This window comes from Garra rufa, chromosome 13 (assembly GCF_049309525.1).
Source record: "Garra rufa chromosome 13, GarRuf1.0, whole genome shotgun sequence".
In the NCBI taxonomy this organism is placed as follows: domain Eukaryota; kingdom Metazoa; phylum Chordata; class Actinopteri; order Cypriniformes; family Cyprinidae; genus Garra; species Garra rufa.
The window spans coordinates 35692072-35711148 of record NC_133373.1 but is presented as its reverse complement, the minus strand read 5'-3'; the positions used below and the strand labels follow the sequence as shown (position 1 = coordinate 35711148).

Genomic DNA, 19077 nt, shown 5'->3' with positions numbered 1-19077 from the left:
ATCAGAACAACAGGTCTTGTCTAAATTGAGATCTTGGCTACGGAAGGCTTTCTAAACATAGAGCTTCAACTTGCAGCCAATGTTTTTAAATGATTTTGAAATCAATCTCTTAAGATCACCTAGGTTGCATTTATTTCATTTAAAAAATAGAGTAAAAACAGTAATAAATAGGGCGCAATAAGAAAAGGAAAGGAGAGGAGATGAGAGTTAAGGGAAGGGAAGGAAAGGAAAGGAAAGGAAAGGAAAGGAAAGGAAAGGAAAGGAAAGGAAAGGAAAGGAAAGGAAAGGAAAGGAAAGGAAAGGAAAGGAAAGGAAAGGAAAGGAAAGGAAAGGAAAGGAAAGGAAAGGAAAGGAAAGGAAAGGAAAGGGCATATTTACAACACTGTTATGGAATTTCATGAAGGACTGTTTTCAGAACCATGGAGAGCAGCTTACAATGCCGGCTGTACACAAAGAGTTAAGGCTATAAAGTGGGGCAATTCCAATGTTCGCAAATCGCAAGGAAAGTCTGCGCTTCTGACTGACGGCCTGTTAGTACGTATTCATGTTTAAAGAATTCAGTACCGACTACTCAAATGCGAGTTTTAAGCAGTGTAGAGTAGTGCTTGTTGTTTCTCGTTCTACGCTTGTAAATGCAGACATGGTGTTATGTTTACGCGGTGTGGCGCAATTTAACGAGGTGCATTAAAAGACAGTATGAGTCACTATAAAAGGTAGTTATGACCCCACTGGATGCAACAAATGCCTAGTTTATAATTGATTTTATTGTTTCTGTCTCGTCGCACTGAGAAACGGCATGGTAAGGGGCATAACACTTTAGTCACAGACTTGAGGTGTTCGGCCAATCACAACACACTGGATAGCTGGCCAATCAGAGAACACCTCGGTTTCCATCAACAATGAGTTTTGTAAAAATCGAAGCGTTTCAGAAAGGCGTGGCAGAGAGGAGTAACAATAATGTACAGTATGTGGAAAATATGTTTTTTGAACCTCAAACCGCATAAACACATTGCATTACAACAAATATAGAAAATAATGCTCTTTTTAGCAACATCATATGACCCCTTTAGGTATACACTGATGGGCCAAAATGATACATTTTTCTTTTATGCCAAAAATCATTAGGATATTAAGTAAAGATCATGTTGCATTAAGATATTTTGTAAATTTCCTACTGTAAATATATAAAAACTTAATTTTTGTTAGTAGTGATTAGTAATATGCATTGCTAAGAATTCCATTTGGAGAACTTTTAAGGTTATTTTCTCAATATTTAGATTTTTTGCACATTTTCAAATAGTTGTATCTCGGCCAAATATTGTCCTATCCTAACAAGCTTATTTATTCAGCTTTCAGATGAGCTATAAGTCTCAATTTCGAATAAATTGACCCTTATGACTGGCTTTGTGGTCCAAGGTCACATTTGGTACACATTTAGTACTTTTGTAACATTTTCAATGCTTCACTGTCACTTTTAATCAATTTAATGCATCTGCCTGAATGAAAAAGTATTAGTTTCCCTCAACAAAAAATGTCTTAATGACCTCAAACTTTTAAACGGTAGTGTATTTGGCTTATTTTGTAAACATTCACTGTTTAATCATAATATATGCACTCAATTCTCTAACTTAGGAATAGAAACAGCTGTGATTCATCATTTTTGAAACCTGTGGATGAGAAATTACACCAATGGCGTAACAAATCAATCTGCGTAGCTCCGATACTAGACTAGCTAGTGAAAATTCAGGAAAAAAAACCTTTCTAAATCAATGCTAATTAACAACGACAGGAAAGCTAATTAGGGATTCCCAGAGCTAACATACTGTAGCCTATGGAAACACGATGAGACTGCAATCTGATGAAGTCCAGGGAGGCCAGTGAAGGCTTTTCTTCATCTTGTGTTCTGCAGCTCGTCTCTCAGTGCTGATAGCCCTGCAAACGTACCAAAGACGACTAGAAACACAAAGCCTGAGAGTAGCTTCCTCCTGAGACCTCTGTCTGTTCTTTCTTCTCCTGCTTTATTCTCTCTTTCTGCCAGGCCCGTTCTAAACTGCATAATTCATAAAAAATAGACCATTCTTGTCGAATAGTTACGGGTCTAATATGTTTCCGCAGCGCACTGTATGTTAAAAGAAACGTCATATTCTTTATGTATGGCTGGCGTTTTACATTTCTGAAATGTGAAAACACCAAGCTGAATTTGAAGGAAGTAACTCGAGGGACGAGAGATAAATTGGCCTTGCTTTAAATAGTAGGAAAAGCCGGTCCACAGGGATCCAGAAGGCCATGAGAGATGGGGAGCAGTGAGTCATCCGTGCAAATGTACAAAAAAATAAATTTAATTGGCTGGGTCTGCTAAAGAACATCAGCATCTGCTATAACACTGATTAACTGCTTAACCAAGCTCACAACATTAACAACACAAACAGGCCATTATGTGGGTGAAACACTCCGACGTACCTGGTCATTACCTGATTAAACCTCGAGTCTCGAGTGGTGCTCTGCTCTCCTTAATAATTCACACTCTTCTGCCACAATTACAAATCAACATACGCACGTGGATGCCACATGACGGGATATGAAGATGCAGGGAGTGCGACGCTGGAGATATAAGCAGTGCTGCTGACACACTAAAGGATGCTCTGATGGACCGACAGGAATGTGTAAGATCTAATATGAAAGTGTGGAAAGAGATGGGTCAGTTTAAGTCAAGAGGGAACATGGTGAACTAGATTTACAAAAGCACTATTGGACGTGCCTGTCTGAGATTGCCATTGGTCAAAGATGCCAGAGTGATGGAGAAATAAAAAAATAAAATAAAATAAAGATAATTATAAAATATAAAAAAAATAAAAAACTGTAGTGTCGATGTGATATATAAAAAAAATAAATTAATTAAAAAAATAATAAAAAGTGTGACGTTAAACTGTTGTGTCGGTGTGATAAGAAAAAGAGTCAAAAATAAAATAAAACAAAACAAGAAAAAAATTAATAAAATAATGAAAAATAAATATATAAAAATTATAAAATTTTAAATAACAATATTAAAATAACATTAAATTAAAAAAAAAAGTTTGCCATTAAACTATATAAAATATATAAAATAATTAAAACAAATCAACTAAAAAATAAAATACAAATAAAAATAGTAATTCAAAATAATAATTCAAAATAAATATATCACTGTAAAAAAAGGTAAATATAAAATTTAAATTTAAAGTGTGAGGTTAAGGTGTAGTGTCGGTGTGATATCAAAAAGAGTTACAGTAAAATTAAATTAAAAAATTAAATAAAATAATAATAAAAAACTAATGAAAAATAAATGCATAAAAAGTTGGAATTCTAAGATTAAATTAAAAATTAAGATTAAAAAAAGATTCAAATTAAATAAAAAGTGTGCCATTAAACTATAGTGTCAATGTGATATCATTTGATATCAAATTAATAATAAATAAGATGATAAAAAAAAACAATAATTAAAAATAAATACATAAAAAGTGTAAAATATAAAATAAAAATTGCATTAAATAAATACTGTAGTGTTGGTGTGGTATCAAAAAGAGTCAAAAAATAAAATAAATTAAACGTTTTAAATAAATTAAAACTAAAATTATGAAAAATAAATGCATAAAAATGAGAAAATATAAAATAAAAAGTAAGGTTAAATTAAATAAATAAAATGTGCACCATTAAACTATTGTCAATGTGATATCAAAAAATAAAATAAAATAGAATAAAATAAAACAAGTTAATACAAAAATAAAAATACAATACAATAAATATATAATAATTAAAAATAAATACAAGAAAATGGTAAAATTTTAAAAAATATATACAATTAAATAAATAAAAAGTGACACATTAAACTGTAGTGTCAATGCGATAGCAAAAAGATTCAAAAATAAATTATGCAATCAAAAAATAAAATTAAAAAATAATTTTGACATCAATACTTCAGGTTGCGGTACTGATACGCAATACAATAATTTATCTAAAGAACTAGGATTTTAAAAAATACATATAATTAGAATTTTCATTCAATTTATTGATATAATAAAAATCATATTAAATGTTAATGTAATATCAAAGATAGTATCTAATATCTAATCTAACAATGTATAATATGATAAAAACTATTATAATACATTACAATATAATATAACTAACATAATATGTTTATTAATAATAACGTATAAATAATATTAAATAAAAGTAAAATGTAATATTGTGACTGACAATGAAAAGTCACAACGTATAAAATAAAAAAACTAAAAAATTATCAATACTTATTACGTCAATGTATTATCATAGAGTTGCAATATCTAACCAGATATAATATAATATATAATGGAAAATATGTTTGTTAGAAATTTCTTTTGTTTGCAAGTCTGCTGGACACGTCAGCATATACACATCAAAGAAAGAGACAAATGATATTTCCGAATCACCTCCACCTCAACGGATTCTTGTCATGCTTGAAGATGAAGGTCAGAGTTACGAGAACCGTCTCTGAACACACACAACTGGAAAAACACGCTTGTGAATCTGAACAACACAATACCCCATTTATCCTCCACATCAATCAAGTCTGGGTGCAAGTCTGGTGCATGTACGGCTTCATGAAACTACAAAGAACATTTAAGACCAGTGGATTTTACTTTAAACTACGTCTTATTCCATCTGGATGTACCGACGGGGCGGCGAGAGATCTAGTGGAGCTACGGTCGAGACGGAAGTGCTGAAACCCAGAGATAAATAAGTGACAGCTGGAGCTTTTTGCACTTCCACATCTTATGTACCCTGTCAAAAGCGGCCAGCGGAGAGATGGATCTAGATCACAGACCTGAATACCTGCACTTATCGGCACTTATCACCTGCGCTCGCGGTTCTGAGGTTAATGTTAGCGGCATTTCGCGGCCATGGGCTGGCATCTGAAGCTCGTAGGATTCAAACGAAAGGCTTCAGAGTTTTTTTGCATTGTTTATTCCTGGTCTAAAATATGCACGCAGGGTTCGTACAGATACTGTAAAAACTTTTCAGGCATTACTTTTCTTGATTTTCAAGGACGTCAATCAGAGATCTCACTTATGGTTTGGGTTGACCGTTGGGTTGACCTCTCTCACTATCCTCCTGGCCAGCACAAGTGTCACTTTTGGCTTCCGACCACATCCTCAGATTTTTCACAGTGCGGAATATCTTGTATTTTTTAATAATACTTTGCACTGTAGCCACTGGAACGTCAAAACATTTAGATATGGTCTTATAGCCCTTTCCTGACTTGTGAGCAGCCACAATGCGCAGCCGCAGGTCCTCAGTGAGCTCCTTTGTCTTAGCCATGACTGTCCACAAACCAACAGCAGAGAGCTTCTGTTTTTCAACTGTTGAGTTGATTAAAACAGCTGTTCCCAATGAATCAGGGTAATTAGGATGCTTTAGAACAGCTTGGACTATTTGGAATGGTATAGAACTTCGGATTTTCCAGTTTGACAGTTTACAAAGGGTATAAATAATTATGGACATGCCACTTTTTGTCCAAATGTAAATAAAAGGTGAGAAATATTTTTTTTTTCACAATGATGTCTCTTGTACATCGTCTTATTGTCTTTTGGGAGAAGCCTGTGTCATTTCCGGTCAAAAAAAAAAACTTGCTGGTTGAATAAAAGTAACTTTAAGTCAGAATTTGCCAGGGGCTTGACTGTATATATGCTTATTGAAAAAAATTAAATACTCATTTCATAGATACATTTTCAAGTACCTCTTTAGGAATATTGCTATTTTTAGGAGTTTTCCAGGCCTTAAAGGAGAAGTTCACTTCCAGAACAAATTTACAGATAAATTACTCACCCCCTTGTCATCCAAGGTGTTCATGTCTTTCTTTCTTCAGTCATTTGAGGAAAACATTTCAGTAATGTCCTCCATATAGTGGACTTCTATGATGCCCACAAGTTTGAACTTCCAAAATGCAGTTTAAATGCAGCTTCAAAAGGCTCTAAATCAGAGATCTCAAACTCAATTCCTTGAGGGCCGCAGCTTTGCAGAGTTTAGCTCCAACCAACTCCAACTCACACCTGCTTGGAAGTTTCTAGTAATCCTGAAGACCTTGATTAGCTGGATCAGGTGTGTTTGATTACAGTTGGAGCTAAACTGTGCAGAGCTGTGGCCCTCCAGGAATTGAGTTTGAGACCAGTGCTCTAAATGATCCCAGCTGAGGAAGAAGGGTCTTATCTAACGAAACGATCGGTTAAATTCTAAAATAAAAATAAAAAATACAATTTATATAGTTTCTAACCTTAAATGCTCGTCTTGTCTAGTGTGAACTGTGTATTCCGTTTCATGACTCATTTTCTCCTCCAACTTCAAAATTGTTCTACATGGCTGTTTTACCTTTTTTCGTCTCTTTTGAAGTTGGAGGAGAAAATGAGATGGGAGTTTTTTGACATACCCTAACTGTATTGACCCAGAATGCACAGAGTTCACGCAGAGCTAGACAAGACAAGCATTTGAGGTTAAAAAGTATGTAAATTGTAATTGTACTTAGAAAATAACCAATCGTTTCGCTACATAAGTCTCTTCTCCTCTTGTTTTGGGATTGTTTAGAGGCCTTTGAAGCTGCATTTAAACTGCATTTTGGAAGTTCAAACTTGCAGGCACTATTGAAATCCACTATATGGAGAAAAATGAAATGCTTGCCTCAAAAACATTGTTTACGACTAAAGAAAGAAAGACAAGGGGGTGAGCAAATTATCTGTAAATTTTTGTTCTGGAAGTGATATTCTGAAGTGAACTTCAGTCAAATTCAAGTAGTTCAAGCACTTTAAGAACCCTGTACGAACCCTGTGCATGGTGTCGCAGTTTACGCCAAGCAGTCCTGGCTGGAAGCTGGAAATAAAGTAAACTTGATGTTTTGTGAGCCAACATGAGGCCCCGTGTCGTAGGGCCCCATATTGTACAGAGGAAATTGCTTGTCATGCTCTATCAGAGGAGGGAAGATCTCTTGCTAATAGCAGGTGCGCTGAGCCTCTGGGGTATTTGAAGGAACGAGCGGAAAACAACTCATTTACCTCCGAGCAAGAGAAAAATTATGCGTTTACGGCTAAGTAATGTTGCTTTATGTGATGCTCTCTAAAGCTTCATTTCTCTACTCGTTGCAGTCAAATTGTTGCAGTGGCTCAGCACAGCTGGCAACAGGCGTTGTGTTAATCGCCATATGACGGTAAAAAACAGTAGCGAGAACAATCTGAAAGCAAGAAATAGGCAAATTAGCGTAATTGAAAATGCCGCATTAAAAGCTCTTTGTTGTCGGGACGAATGGTGTTTGCATTATGCGAATGGTACACAATAGCCGTGTCACTCAGCGCAGCACGGCGGCATTAAAGATGCATGCGACGGGTTCGGTATTGTTTAGCGGGCGACAAAAGAATGCCGTGTGTATTTACAGTAAAGATGTCTCCTGACAGAAACAAATGACTGTGGACCGAGTGAGGATGATTAATTTCCTCTGCCGACTGTAAACAAGTCAAATGCATTTTTAATCATTCCAGAAAAATAACGGTAATAACGAGCCGTCGGCCCACGGACTGCTAATGAGCTGCGATGCGTTTGAGTCTCCCAGACGCCCAACGCTGAGGAATACCCGTGTTTCCCACCACAAATCCCTCCTGAAAGGGTACACGGAGATGACTGCAGAAAGACAGAGAGTAGAGGAAGGTCTGGGCAGCAGTTATGATGAAACAGATGTCATGATCATTAGCACTGACGGCATCATTTATCCTGCTCGGCCCTGCCTGTGGAGCTTGAGCGAATGCTTCAGAGTTCATGTAATTATGTTGCTTAAGCAGCTTTTATCAGATTGCCATTGTTTGGGATTTCCTAGGCAACAAAAAAGAGGTAGTAGGGCTTAGTCACATGGTTTTAGTGTAAACACGTACCCAATAAAAGCACCTACGTTTGTGACGTTTTTATCCCGCAGAACAGTGCATATCAAGGCTCCAGATTGCAACCGTTTGTCCCACCTTAGTGCTATTAAAATGCATTAGATTTTACACTGATGTACCAAAACTATAGACGCCACAAGCCAATAACCACAAAAGTGGGATTATTTCAGTTGTATGCAATATTATGCAAACGGTATATATAAACGGTAAAAATGTTATATATAATTTATATTATAATTATTAATAATTATATTATAATTTATATTAAAGTACATAAGTATACACACACACAGACACATATACATGTATATATAATTAGATAGATAACATTATATGAAAATATAGGAATTATCTAAAAGAAAAAAAGGAATTATTTATGTAAAATAAATTTCAATTTAATAATTAATGCAAAATAATTAAAAATAAATAAATAAATAAATAATATTAAATATATTATTTAGTATTATATTAATATTATTTAATTTAATATTATATATATTAAATATAAAGTATATTAATAAGTATACACAAACACATATACATGTATATATAATTAGATAGAAAAATTATATTAAAATATAGGAATTATCTAAAAGAAAAGAAAAAAGGAATTATTTATGTAAATGTAAAATAAATTCCAATTTATTTAATTAATTTAAAATTATATATATAATTTTATGCACTGTAAATGGAATTATAATGAAAACAAAAAAATTAAATTTTATTATTATTATTTTAATTATTATTACTACATTTATATATTAAATCGTATTTATATACAATTTTATATATACAAAAATATAAAGATAAAAGATAAAAATAAAGATAAATAGGAATTATGTGAAGAATACAGAAAAGGTATTTTTCTTTATTATATAAATTATATAAAAAATTATATTTATACATGTTAATACAAACAGATAATTCCTATTTATCTTTTATCTTCATATATTTGTATATATAAAATTGCAAATAAATGTAGTAATAATAATAATAATTAAAATAATAATAAAATTGAATTTTTTTATGTTTACAAAACGAAGTTCATAAATACACAATATCATTTATAGAAATTTTTAAACTTTTAGAAAATGTTATACTTTATATTAAATACAAAATATATACTTATTGCAAAAAATATATATAAGCAAAAAGAAATGCTGTACAACACTGGATGATACTATGCAAACACTACAGAAAAGAGCAGTCTGGACATACATGTTCATGTCATCCATGACAAAATGCATGAGCCGTAATAAAGCTGGACTGAAATTAAGTATTTGTGCAGCCATTGATCTCTGTTGAGGTATAGAAAACTCTACACCACAGATGGGACTTGCCAGGGGTTATGTAAAATGAATTATAGAGCAAGAAAAAAAAAGATGAAAATCGATATGTGATCCATTAAGGAGTTAAGTGCTGTGTTCTGACAGGTGGCTCTGTCCCAGGCTGCTCACGTCAATGATGGAAAACCGTCCGGGCGTAAATAATGTAGGAATAAATCAGCCAGAATTTAATCCTCTCATCGTTCAGGAGAGGAAACCCAGCGCTGGACTAAATCACAGCAAACAACATCAGCTTCTGAAGCCGTCTACGAATGCGGCCGGAGCACGTGCGGTATTTGCATGAAGGCTGTCTCTCAAGAAGACGATGAAAGATTCATCAAAGAGCCCGGTCCTGCTTTGAGTGCCAGCCAAGGCGCCAGAGCCGTCAGCAGCTAGAGAAGAAATCACATCGCTTTTCAATTCATTTTAGCACCACGTCCACCACCTCAACCCATCTAGATGCTTTATGTTATATGTTATATGTATGCGTTTACGGCGAAAGGGTAATGAGAATAGAACTAGAAGTGATATTGATCTGAAGCCTCTCAAGAACACCTAAACATGTCTTCTCTATGCATATGATGCTGTTATCATCGTCCAGTGATGATTTAGTCACGCAGTGTTAGAAGAATCCTATAACAGGTTTGGTCTCCAAAAGATTACTTTTTCCAAAGCCAGACAAATTAGTAAGATCTCTCGCTGCGGTTTAACAATGTGAGCGGCTACCTGAAGGCTATCTCCTGTAATCAACATTTCTCAGTTCAGGGCACACATTATTACGAAGGTAGGCAGGAGGGCGTCTCATTATCCTGAGTGTCTGAGATTACTACACTGAAGGACTTTCATCAGCGCTGTGCTTGAATCCTGGACCCTGTGCTGCCCACTTTGTATTCAACCATGTCGTGCCTCCCTAGTCAATACGCGGTGATGAAACGAGCTCGCGTCTTGCTGTGAGAACAATAATGTAGTGTTCAAAGATTTATATCGCTGTTCGACTGTTCTCAACCAGGGAGATAGCAGAGACCTCCGCTGTTATCTGAAACGATGTTTGACAACCAGCTATTTACTTCGTCAGACAGCGTTTTGTTTCGACACACACCCATCTTATGTAACCCGTCATATGAAATCCTAGCGCGGGATGACATCAAGAGGTCATGTCTCATTAAAAGTACTGAATTGGGCTGGGCGGGAAAATGGTATAATATGTCAACTGCATTGTGCTATAGGGATTGTGTGGCAGTCAATAGACATGAATGCTTTACGTGAGAGCATTATTGATTTGTTAGAAATTATTTTATCTTGGATAAAGTTCTAAACACATTATATATTTTATAAACAATTATAAATAAATTATATACAGGTGCAATCAAAAGTATTCAACCCCCTTAACCTGCAAGAGAACAAAGCTTAAGAGAAAATTTTGTAACAAGGTCAACAAAGGCATCAGTACACTATTGGGGAAAGTTTATTAATACACATATGAGTAATCCTGAGAACGTAAGTTGATGAATTACCGAATTTTGAATATTGGATCTGGGCAGCTCTTAAAGTGACAGCAGTCTAATATTCCTGCTGCCTGTCATTCATCTTAATCAAACAACAAAAGAAATGTTGTTCTTCTTTTCCTGAAACACTTGATCACCTATTCTTTTACTGAGGTTACTTCTAAATTCTGGTTTGATATTCATAGCTGGTTATCGGTAAAAATTGATAATAAATTATTCTTTTGTTTTGCAAGATATGTTCTTTTGTAAGTGTGATTTAAAAATTAAAAAATGTAAAAATTGAAAATTCTCTTTTTTCAGATGTTGTCAACTTTGTTTTATTATTGGTTACATATACTCATACATGCAAATTGAAAAAATGTAAGCCCTTTTTTAATGTATTTCTTTGTGAGTTGAAAAAAGTAAAGAAAAAAAGAGTTTACTTTAGTACCTTAAAAACTAAATACAAAGCCTGAAACTGTGCCTCTCTATCTCAAAATATGTATTATTTTCATGTATTTTTAGTTGATGTCTTCTTGTTCTTGTTCTTCTGTTCTTGCTCCTTGTGTGAGTATAATGTTTATTTACGTTGATTATTCATATTATTTATGGTGGATATGCCTTATGTTGTTGGATGTTCCCTATCTTCTCTGACCGCTTTTGACTAAATCACTTTTGTAACATGAATAAAAGGTTAATACATTTTTTTTTGTTTGTTTGTTTTTTTTATTTAGACTAGTATAAGTCTTATTTGTGATATTCACACTGGTGAATATATCGGCCACTTCTAATTGTGATATATACTGTTTGGTTATATAAAATTACTCATAATAAGATAAACGATTTTGGCCATACTGCCCAACTCTGCTGTAAATTCTATATCTGTAAAAAGAGATATTTTCACTAAAAATACAGAAAAAAAAACATTTAAGAAATTTAATTTTAAAAAAGGCTGCATTTATTTAATCAAAAATGGAATTTAAAATCATAGCGCTGAAACCCTGTTATAACTGTTGAAATGGCCAAGGATCAGCAATCTCCATGTAAAACTGATCGTGCAGACCAAATCGTAAGTCTTAGAGACTTAAAACTAGGAGGGAAAGTAGTATTCACACCACCGATAACATCACAATCAAAAGTAAGAAATTGCTCATAACTCCTAAACCATCAGTCACAGACTCAAGTGTCTTAAGTTGCTGGAATCCGACTTAAGACAATGTCGAATCTGACAATGTCGTTGGCAAAATTTGTGGGTATTTTGGATTTTTTTTTAAAAACCTACTTTTGCAAACTAGGTTTTCACCTGATGAGAACCAAACCAGTGCAGAAATATTCTCTGGAGAATGAATATCAATAATTATCAAAAACAGCTGAACTTTCGACGTCACAATGGGACAGCAAAATGTTGGAAAGAGGCAGGGCTACTTTTATTAAAAAGTCGATAACTCCTGAACGGAATGAGATATCCTCACCAAACTCAGAACACTAATGTAAGTTCAATCTAAGATTTGATCTAAGAGCTTGGTCACTTGGTGATGTAATGACTAATGAGAGGGGGAAAAAAACATAAAAGCGGCTACAACTGCGCAACTATTTGTCCCATCAACATGAAAATCATTGTGCACGATCTTGGTCCAAAGTGCAACAAGTGTCTATAAAGACATTTGCGTATCTCAAAAAAACATGGCTGCCATTGGCCGAAGAAGTTTGAACACCTGTTAGACATGGTTAATGGAGGCCGTTCGGAACAAAAGAGAAATCTGAGAGAAATTTGAAAGAAATCTACTACTGGAGGGTGAAATCACATTTTTCAAAGGCGTAAACGATTGTACATTGCAGGGTTTTTTTTTTACACATACACGCCATATTAATATTATATGATAGAACTCCTTCTTCTGGAGAACTTTGCCTCTAGAACCACTGCTGTCAAATCAAATCGTCTGTTAAATGATTGAGAAGATGTATAAAAAAAACTTTAAAAAAAACTAGCGAACTAGTCCTAGGTTTTTCGCCTTAATCTGGAAAATAACACTACTGTACAATTTTCTGGACTCACTAGGTCAATAAAAAAAAAAAAAAAACATTTAAATTTACCATATGGGAAGCTATAATGGAGTCATTTAGAAAAAGGGCCTGTCCAAATTTACCCTAAATCCTATAAAGCCTAGAGAAAAACTCAAAACTTCACAAAACTTGATGAGCACATGCGACAGGTGATTCGAAACAAGCATTCAAATTTTTAAGGAGATCGGACCACAGCTGGCCCTATAACAGCTAAAAAGGATTCAAAAACACTGTATTTCTATGGTAAATTACCTGGATTTTGCAAAACAAAAATTTAATCATTGATTTATGCTATTTGTATTTAAATTATTGATTACAGGCTTGCTAAATAATGTCTTTTTCATATGTTCTTAAATGCCTTAAAGCGCTTGAACTTGATAGCTGCTTGCAACTAGACTTTGAAATATTATCACAATTTAAAATCACTGTCTTCTACTTTAATATATTTAAAAATGTAATTTATTCCTGTGATGGCAAAGCATAATTACTTTAGTCTTCAGTGTCCTTCAGAAATCACACTAATATGCCAATTTGCTGCTCAAGAAACATTTCTTATCATTATAAATGTGGAAACAGTTATGCTTTTTAATATTTTTGTGAAAACTGATTTTTTTTTTATTCAGAATTCTTCTGTGAATAGAAAGTCCAAAAGAACAGCAATTATATGACACAGAAATATTTTTGTAACATTATAAATAACTTATAAAGGCATCTTTGCTATATAAAAGTATTTTTTAACCAAAAAAAAAAAAACACTTTTGAATGGCGGTGTATATATATTTTCCTCTACAAGACAATTAATAAAACATGAAATACAAAAACAATTGTGTAATATCATACAAGCTCAAGCTTGTTGAGTCATTCGTCCGAGAAAAATAACACATTACCCACAGGAACTCGTCTTCCTTCTGCAGAACTACTATAGCTATTCTGTGCTAGTAGGAGGAAGAGTCACAGTGGAGTCAGGAGATGTCTGTTCTGCTGAAGGGCCTGCCTTACATCAACAACCACACAAGTACAGACCCCCCCCCAAAAAAAAAAAAAAAAAAAAAAATCTCACACAGTGATCCGTTCCCTCTCCGGACAAAGCTTTGTTCAGCAGCGCGCAAATGAAAGCTTACACTATCACTGAGAGCACATTTGCTGCGGAACACAACGAGAAAGCCTCGAGTATCGGCGAAAAATGCCACTCTTTTGATTTGAATCAGATCCTTCACGTTCTGCCAGATGCTGCTAGGAAAATCTAATTTACAAGAGGGGAGATCGGAAATATGAGCAAAGTTTTGCATTAGCCTGATTCAATGAAGGCTTGGAAATGGGCTTTGTGTGTGCGCTTCAGGTCACGCTTGAGAGTCCAACATCTTTTTTGGTTTCAAAAAGGCTTTCAATTTAGCAGAGTGGGCACAGAGCTTCCTGGATGTGCTGGGATCTCAGAATGACCTCTAAGTGGCGGAGCGCGTGTATGTGTGTGTGTGTGTGTTTGTTTGACTTGGCTCAACGTCTGGGCAAACAGCCGGACCACCGGGACAAGACAGACCTGAGGCCCCTGTGGCTCTCCTGAGAGGCCTATTGTGCCCTGCCAACTATAAATGTCAGTGATTTCCAACCGTTTCACACAGAGATTGAAGGAAACGGTGTCTTTAAACGCGTAGGAGTCGAGAACAAATGCCAGCTACAAGCTTCCAGCTTCCTTCAGGCAGCGTGTCAATTATAGCTAGCTTGCATATCAAATCCTTTGGCCATAAGCACATATTCAGTCTGGTAAAACATGAAAAAAACATCTGTACACTCCAGGTTTACATACCTCTTTGCCTGAGAGATAATAGGCGGACAGCAGGCCTCCGACGAAACGGATGTTCACTTCAAAGACGGAGATTTCGGCATTCTGAGGGAATAAAACACAGGAAAACAAAAGGAGGTGAATATTTAAGCTCATAAAAACACCATGACTGGCTCACCTTTTTTACTGCAGACAGTAAAAATAAGAGGAGGAAAAAAAATGTGTGAGTACTAGAAACACACTTTGCCCTCACACACTAAATACAAAGAAAGAAAACAATACAACAGAGCTGATAAAGCTCTGCTGGGATCGAGCACAGACACAAACAAGATCCCACAGGAGGGTGAAATCTGAGTGCGGGTATTTTCTGCGGATCTGGGAAAGCATGACTGCTGGGTAAAGAGGTATCCTATGGCGCATGTAACATGAACAAAAACATCACTCACAGGATACAGAGCTATAAAGAGAGGATGCTTCTGAGAGTTTCTTCAAATAATAATAATAATAAAAAAAAAACAATATTTCAACAGAAAACCTCTTTGATGTTATACTTTCATCTAATATTTATCAGCAGAAGAAAATGCTTACATCTGACAATATGATTTCTAATATATTTTTTATACCAGTGCTTCTCAGACAAGTGGTAGACAGCACAATTCTGGAATTATAGTAATAATATGTTTTTACTTTATCTATACAGCATATAAACCAAAATACAAAAATAAATTATACAAAATATTATATTTACACATATAAAATCATTAAATATAAAACAAAATATATAATTGATTAAAATTATTACTATTTTTAACAGACAAATTATACATTTAATTAGCTATTTTAACAAATTAAAATAATATAATAACAAATTTCTCTGTTTACTATGTCTCATTCCATTTGTAATACACATTTATCATATTTATTATATTTTATTTATTTATTTTTTATTTTATTTTATTTTTTATTTTATTTAAATGCATCTATTAGATCAATACATTTTAAAAGAAACAAATAGTAGTAACATACAGTAGTAATAAAAAAAGAACTGACAACTAACTGACATTAAACTTTATTAAAAATATTTATATTTTTACATTTTATTTAATTTTTTAATTTTATTTATTTTTTTAATTTATAAATTTATTTTATTTTTAAATTTTATTTTATATGCCAAAGCAGCATCTATGGCATGATCAATGCATTTTAAAAGAAACAAATAGTAGTAACATGCAGTAGTGATAAAAAAAACTGACAACTGACAAAAATAAGATTATTCCTGGTGAAACTTTTTTTTAAATATCCATTACAGTAAAATCATTGCCTAGTGGCACTTTATTTAATTTTTTATTATTATTAAAAAAAATTATTTATTTAATTGTTCACATTTAATTGTATTTTTAATACAAATAAAATTACAAATTGTAATTTAATACAATTTAATATAAATTTAATATTTTATTTAGCAGTTAGTTTCTGCTCGCTCTCGTACGTACACACTTCACAAGTCATCCGCTGCAAAGAAGTCAACATTATGTTTACAGAGGTAAGAACAGTCAAATGCATATATTGTTTGAGAAACTAAGTTTGTTTGCAATATATATGACTAGCGGTATGAACGCGCTTGACGTCACATCCGCAGACAGCGCGCGAAAAATCCGACCCGACAGAAAATAGGAAAAATAGGATACAGGCTTATAGGTGCACCCACTGTGAGCTGACAAGGTGTCAGTATGCTCATCAGGAGATGTTTGAGTCATAAATGGTCAAATAAAAAGGCTATAGTTACATTTATTTTGGGGAAAAAGTTACATATAGCCCCTTTAATCTGGCACCGTGCAAGCTGTGGCATAAAACCGCAAGTCTCATTTAGCCTTTGCCATGTGGCGTTATACAGCCTGACCACAGCAAGACGTCTGTAATCTCGCCTGATTTAAATATTTGCGTCTCTGCATCGTCTCTGGGCAACCAAACAATAATGACCCACTTATTGCTTAGCATAGACATCAAGCACTATCAAAACAATTTCATAACGGCTCACAGGCAGCGAAGCAAAGTAATATCTTGCATCACACTGGTAAATATCCGGTTCAGGGCAAGATAAATGGCTGGGGTGGTTAGGGGTATTATGAACTCTCAAATGCATAAACGGTTTCAGTGACAAAAGGGCACCAGATGTTTCCAGGTGATGACTCAAGCATTTTGTGGGTTATTGAGGGATCTGTCAGAAACTGGCACAAAAAGACCATGACAAAGGATTTCCTGTGCATTTGAATTTAGAAGGAAAATATAAAATGTGGAAGAAGTAGTAGGAGAAAACTCCTTAGTAAAACCAGCCAGAAACCACTGGTGTAAATGGTAAAAGCCTGAGAAAAACCTTTTGCTCGGCCGTGGATTGGACTGACATGCGTAAAACAAAAAAGTGGGTCAAAAATACCCACAAAAACCTCCGCAAGACACTTCAAAAGTTCACTTCTGAGTCTTACGAAATCGTCTCCCTGCTCACATGAATATGTACAAAGTCAATGGGGAATCAGTGGAAGATAGAAGAGGCAAAAGCAGCAATGCAAAACCCCACTGACTTTGCAACTCTGCAATTATTAAAGAGCTGCCGAGCCAAGCCTTAGCTATGCTGAGAAAAAAAGGAAGTGAACTAAATCACTGGTATTGATGAGGAAAAGGGGGAAAGCCTTAGAACGTTATGGAATGAAAATAAATAAATAAAAACATATATGTGACCCTGGACCACAAAACCAGACATAAGGTTAAATTTTACAAAACTGAGATATATACATCATATGAAAGCTCAATAAATAAGCTTTCTATTGATGTATATTTGTTAGGATAGGACAATATTTGGCTGAGATACATCTATTTGAAAATCTGGAATCTAAGGGTGCAATAAAATCAAAATACTGAGAAAATCACATTTAAAGTTGTCCAAATTAAGTTCTTAACAATGCATATTACTAATCAAAAATGACATTTTGATAGGTTTACAGTAGGAATTTTACAAAAAATCTTAATGTAACACGATCTTTACTTAATTTCCTAATGATTTTTGACATAAAAGAAAAATCAATAATTTTGACCCATACAATGTATTTTTGGCTATTGCTACAAACATACCCCAGCGACTTAAGACTGGTTTTGTGGTCCAGGGTCACATATAAATACATTCGCAACAGACTGGAGGACAGGTATGATACAGACAACTGAAGTTGTTGCCTATATAGTCAGAGATACAGTCAACTAAGTTTTACTTATGACCTATCTTATGAGCCACAGCCATATCACCCTGCAGCCCAAGACCGGTTGCTCACTGAAGCTAAGCAGGGTTGAGCCTGGTCAGTACCTGGATGGGAGACCTCCTGGGAAAACTAGGTTGCTGTTGGAAGAGGTGTTAGTGAGGCCAGCAGGGGGTGCTCACCCTGTGGTCTATGTGGGTCCTAATGCCCCAGTATAGTGACAGGGACACTATACTGTAAAAGGCACCGTCCTTCGGATGAGACGTTAAACCGAGGTCCTGACTCTCTGTGGTCATTAAAAATCCCATGGCACTTCTCGTAAAGAGTAGGGGTGTAACCCCGGTGTCCTGGCCAAATTCCCTCCACTGGCCCTAGTCAATCATGGCCTCCTAATAATCCCCATTCATTGAATTGGCTCCATAACTCTCTCCTCTCCATCTGTAGCTGGTGTGTGGTGAGCGCACCGGCGCCGTTGTACTGTGGCTGCCGATGCATCATCCAAGTGGATGCTGCACACTGGTGATGGTTGAGGAGAGATCCCCTATATGATTGTAAAGCGCTTTGGGTGTACGGCAATACACAATGAAAGCGCTATATAAATGCATCATTCATTCATCATTCATTATCAATACTACTTTTGATTCTTTTGTGTTCAAATAAACAGTAAGTTATTATTTATTACAGATTCATGTCAAATAAATAAATATACACACCATGATGATTAAAAAAATATGCATTATATACAACAAAAATTGTATTTTATATTTAAGTATTTTTTCAAATCAATACTACTACTATTAATAATAATGATACATTTCATTAGTGTTATTTAGATAATAATATATATTTAATTTTATTATATTTATTAGCAAAGTTTGCTATCAAAAGCAATTAAAATCTCCCATACTGCTAATATAATAATAACAATAATAATAATAATAATAATAATAATAATAATAATAATAAATAAACTAGATAAATACATAAATATTAATAGCATAAAATACTATTATTACTGATGGTATTGTATCATCATTGTTATTATATTTATTTACATTAATATAACAATACTACATTTCATTGGTTTTATTACAATATTATTCCGTAATATTTATTCAAAGCAATTTTGCAATATAAAAACCCCCTCATACTGGTAATATAATAATAATAGTAATAATAATAATAATAATAATAATAATAATAATAATAATAAAAAATATTAATAGTATCAAATATTATTATTGT

General features: G+C 34.1%; 1 protein-coding gene across 1 annotated transcript in view; it reads right to left on the bottom strand.

The window, feature by feature from the left end:
• Positions 1 to 10625: 10625 nt before the first annotated feature.
• The window catches only part of LOC141348495 (mannosyl-oligosaccharide 1,2-alpha-mannosidase IA-like), a 105181-nt gene continuing 96729 nt past the window's right edge, over positions 10626 to 19077 (bottom strand). Inside the window, exons 4-5 of the mRNA XM_073852787.1 lie at positions 14612 to 14692; positions 10626 to 10649 (exon numbers count right to left, since the gene is read on the bottom strand). Coding sequence (XP_073708888.1) covers positions 10626 to 10649; positions 14612 to 14692 — 105 coding nt within the window. The remainder of the gene's footprint in view (positions 10650 to 14611; positions 14693 to 19077) is intronic.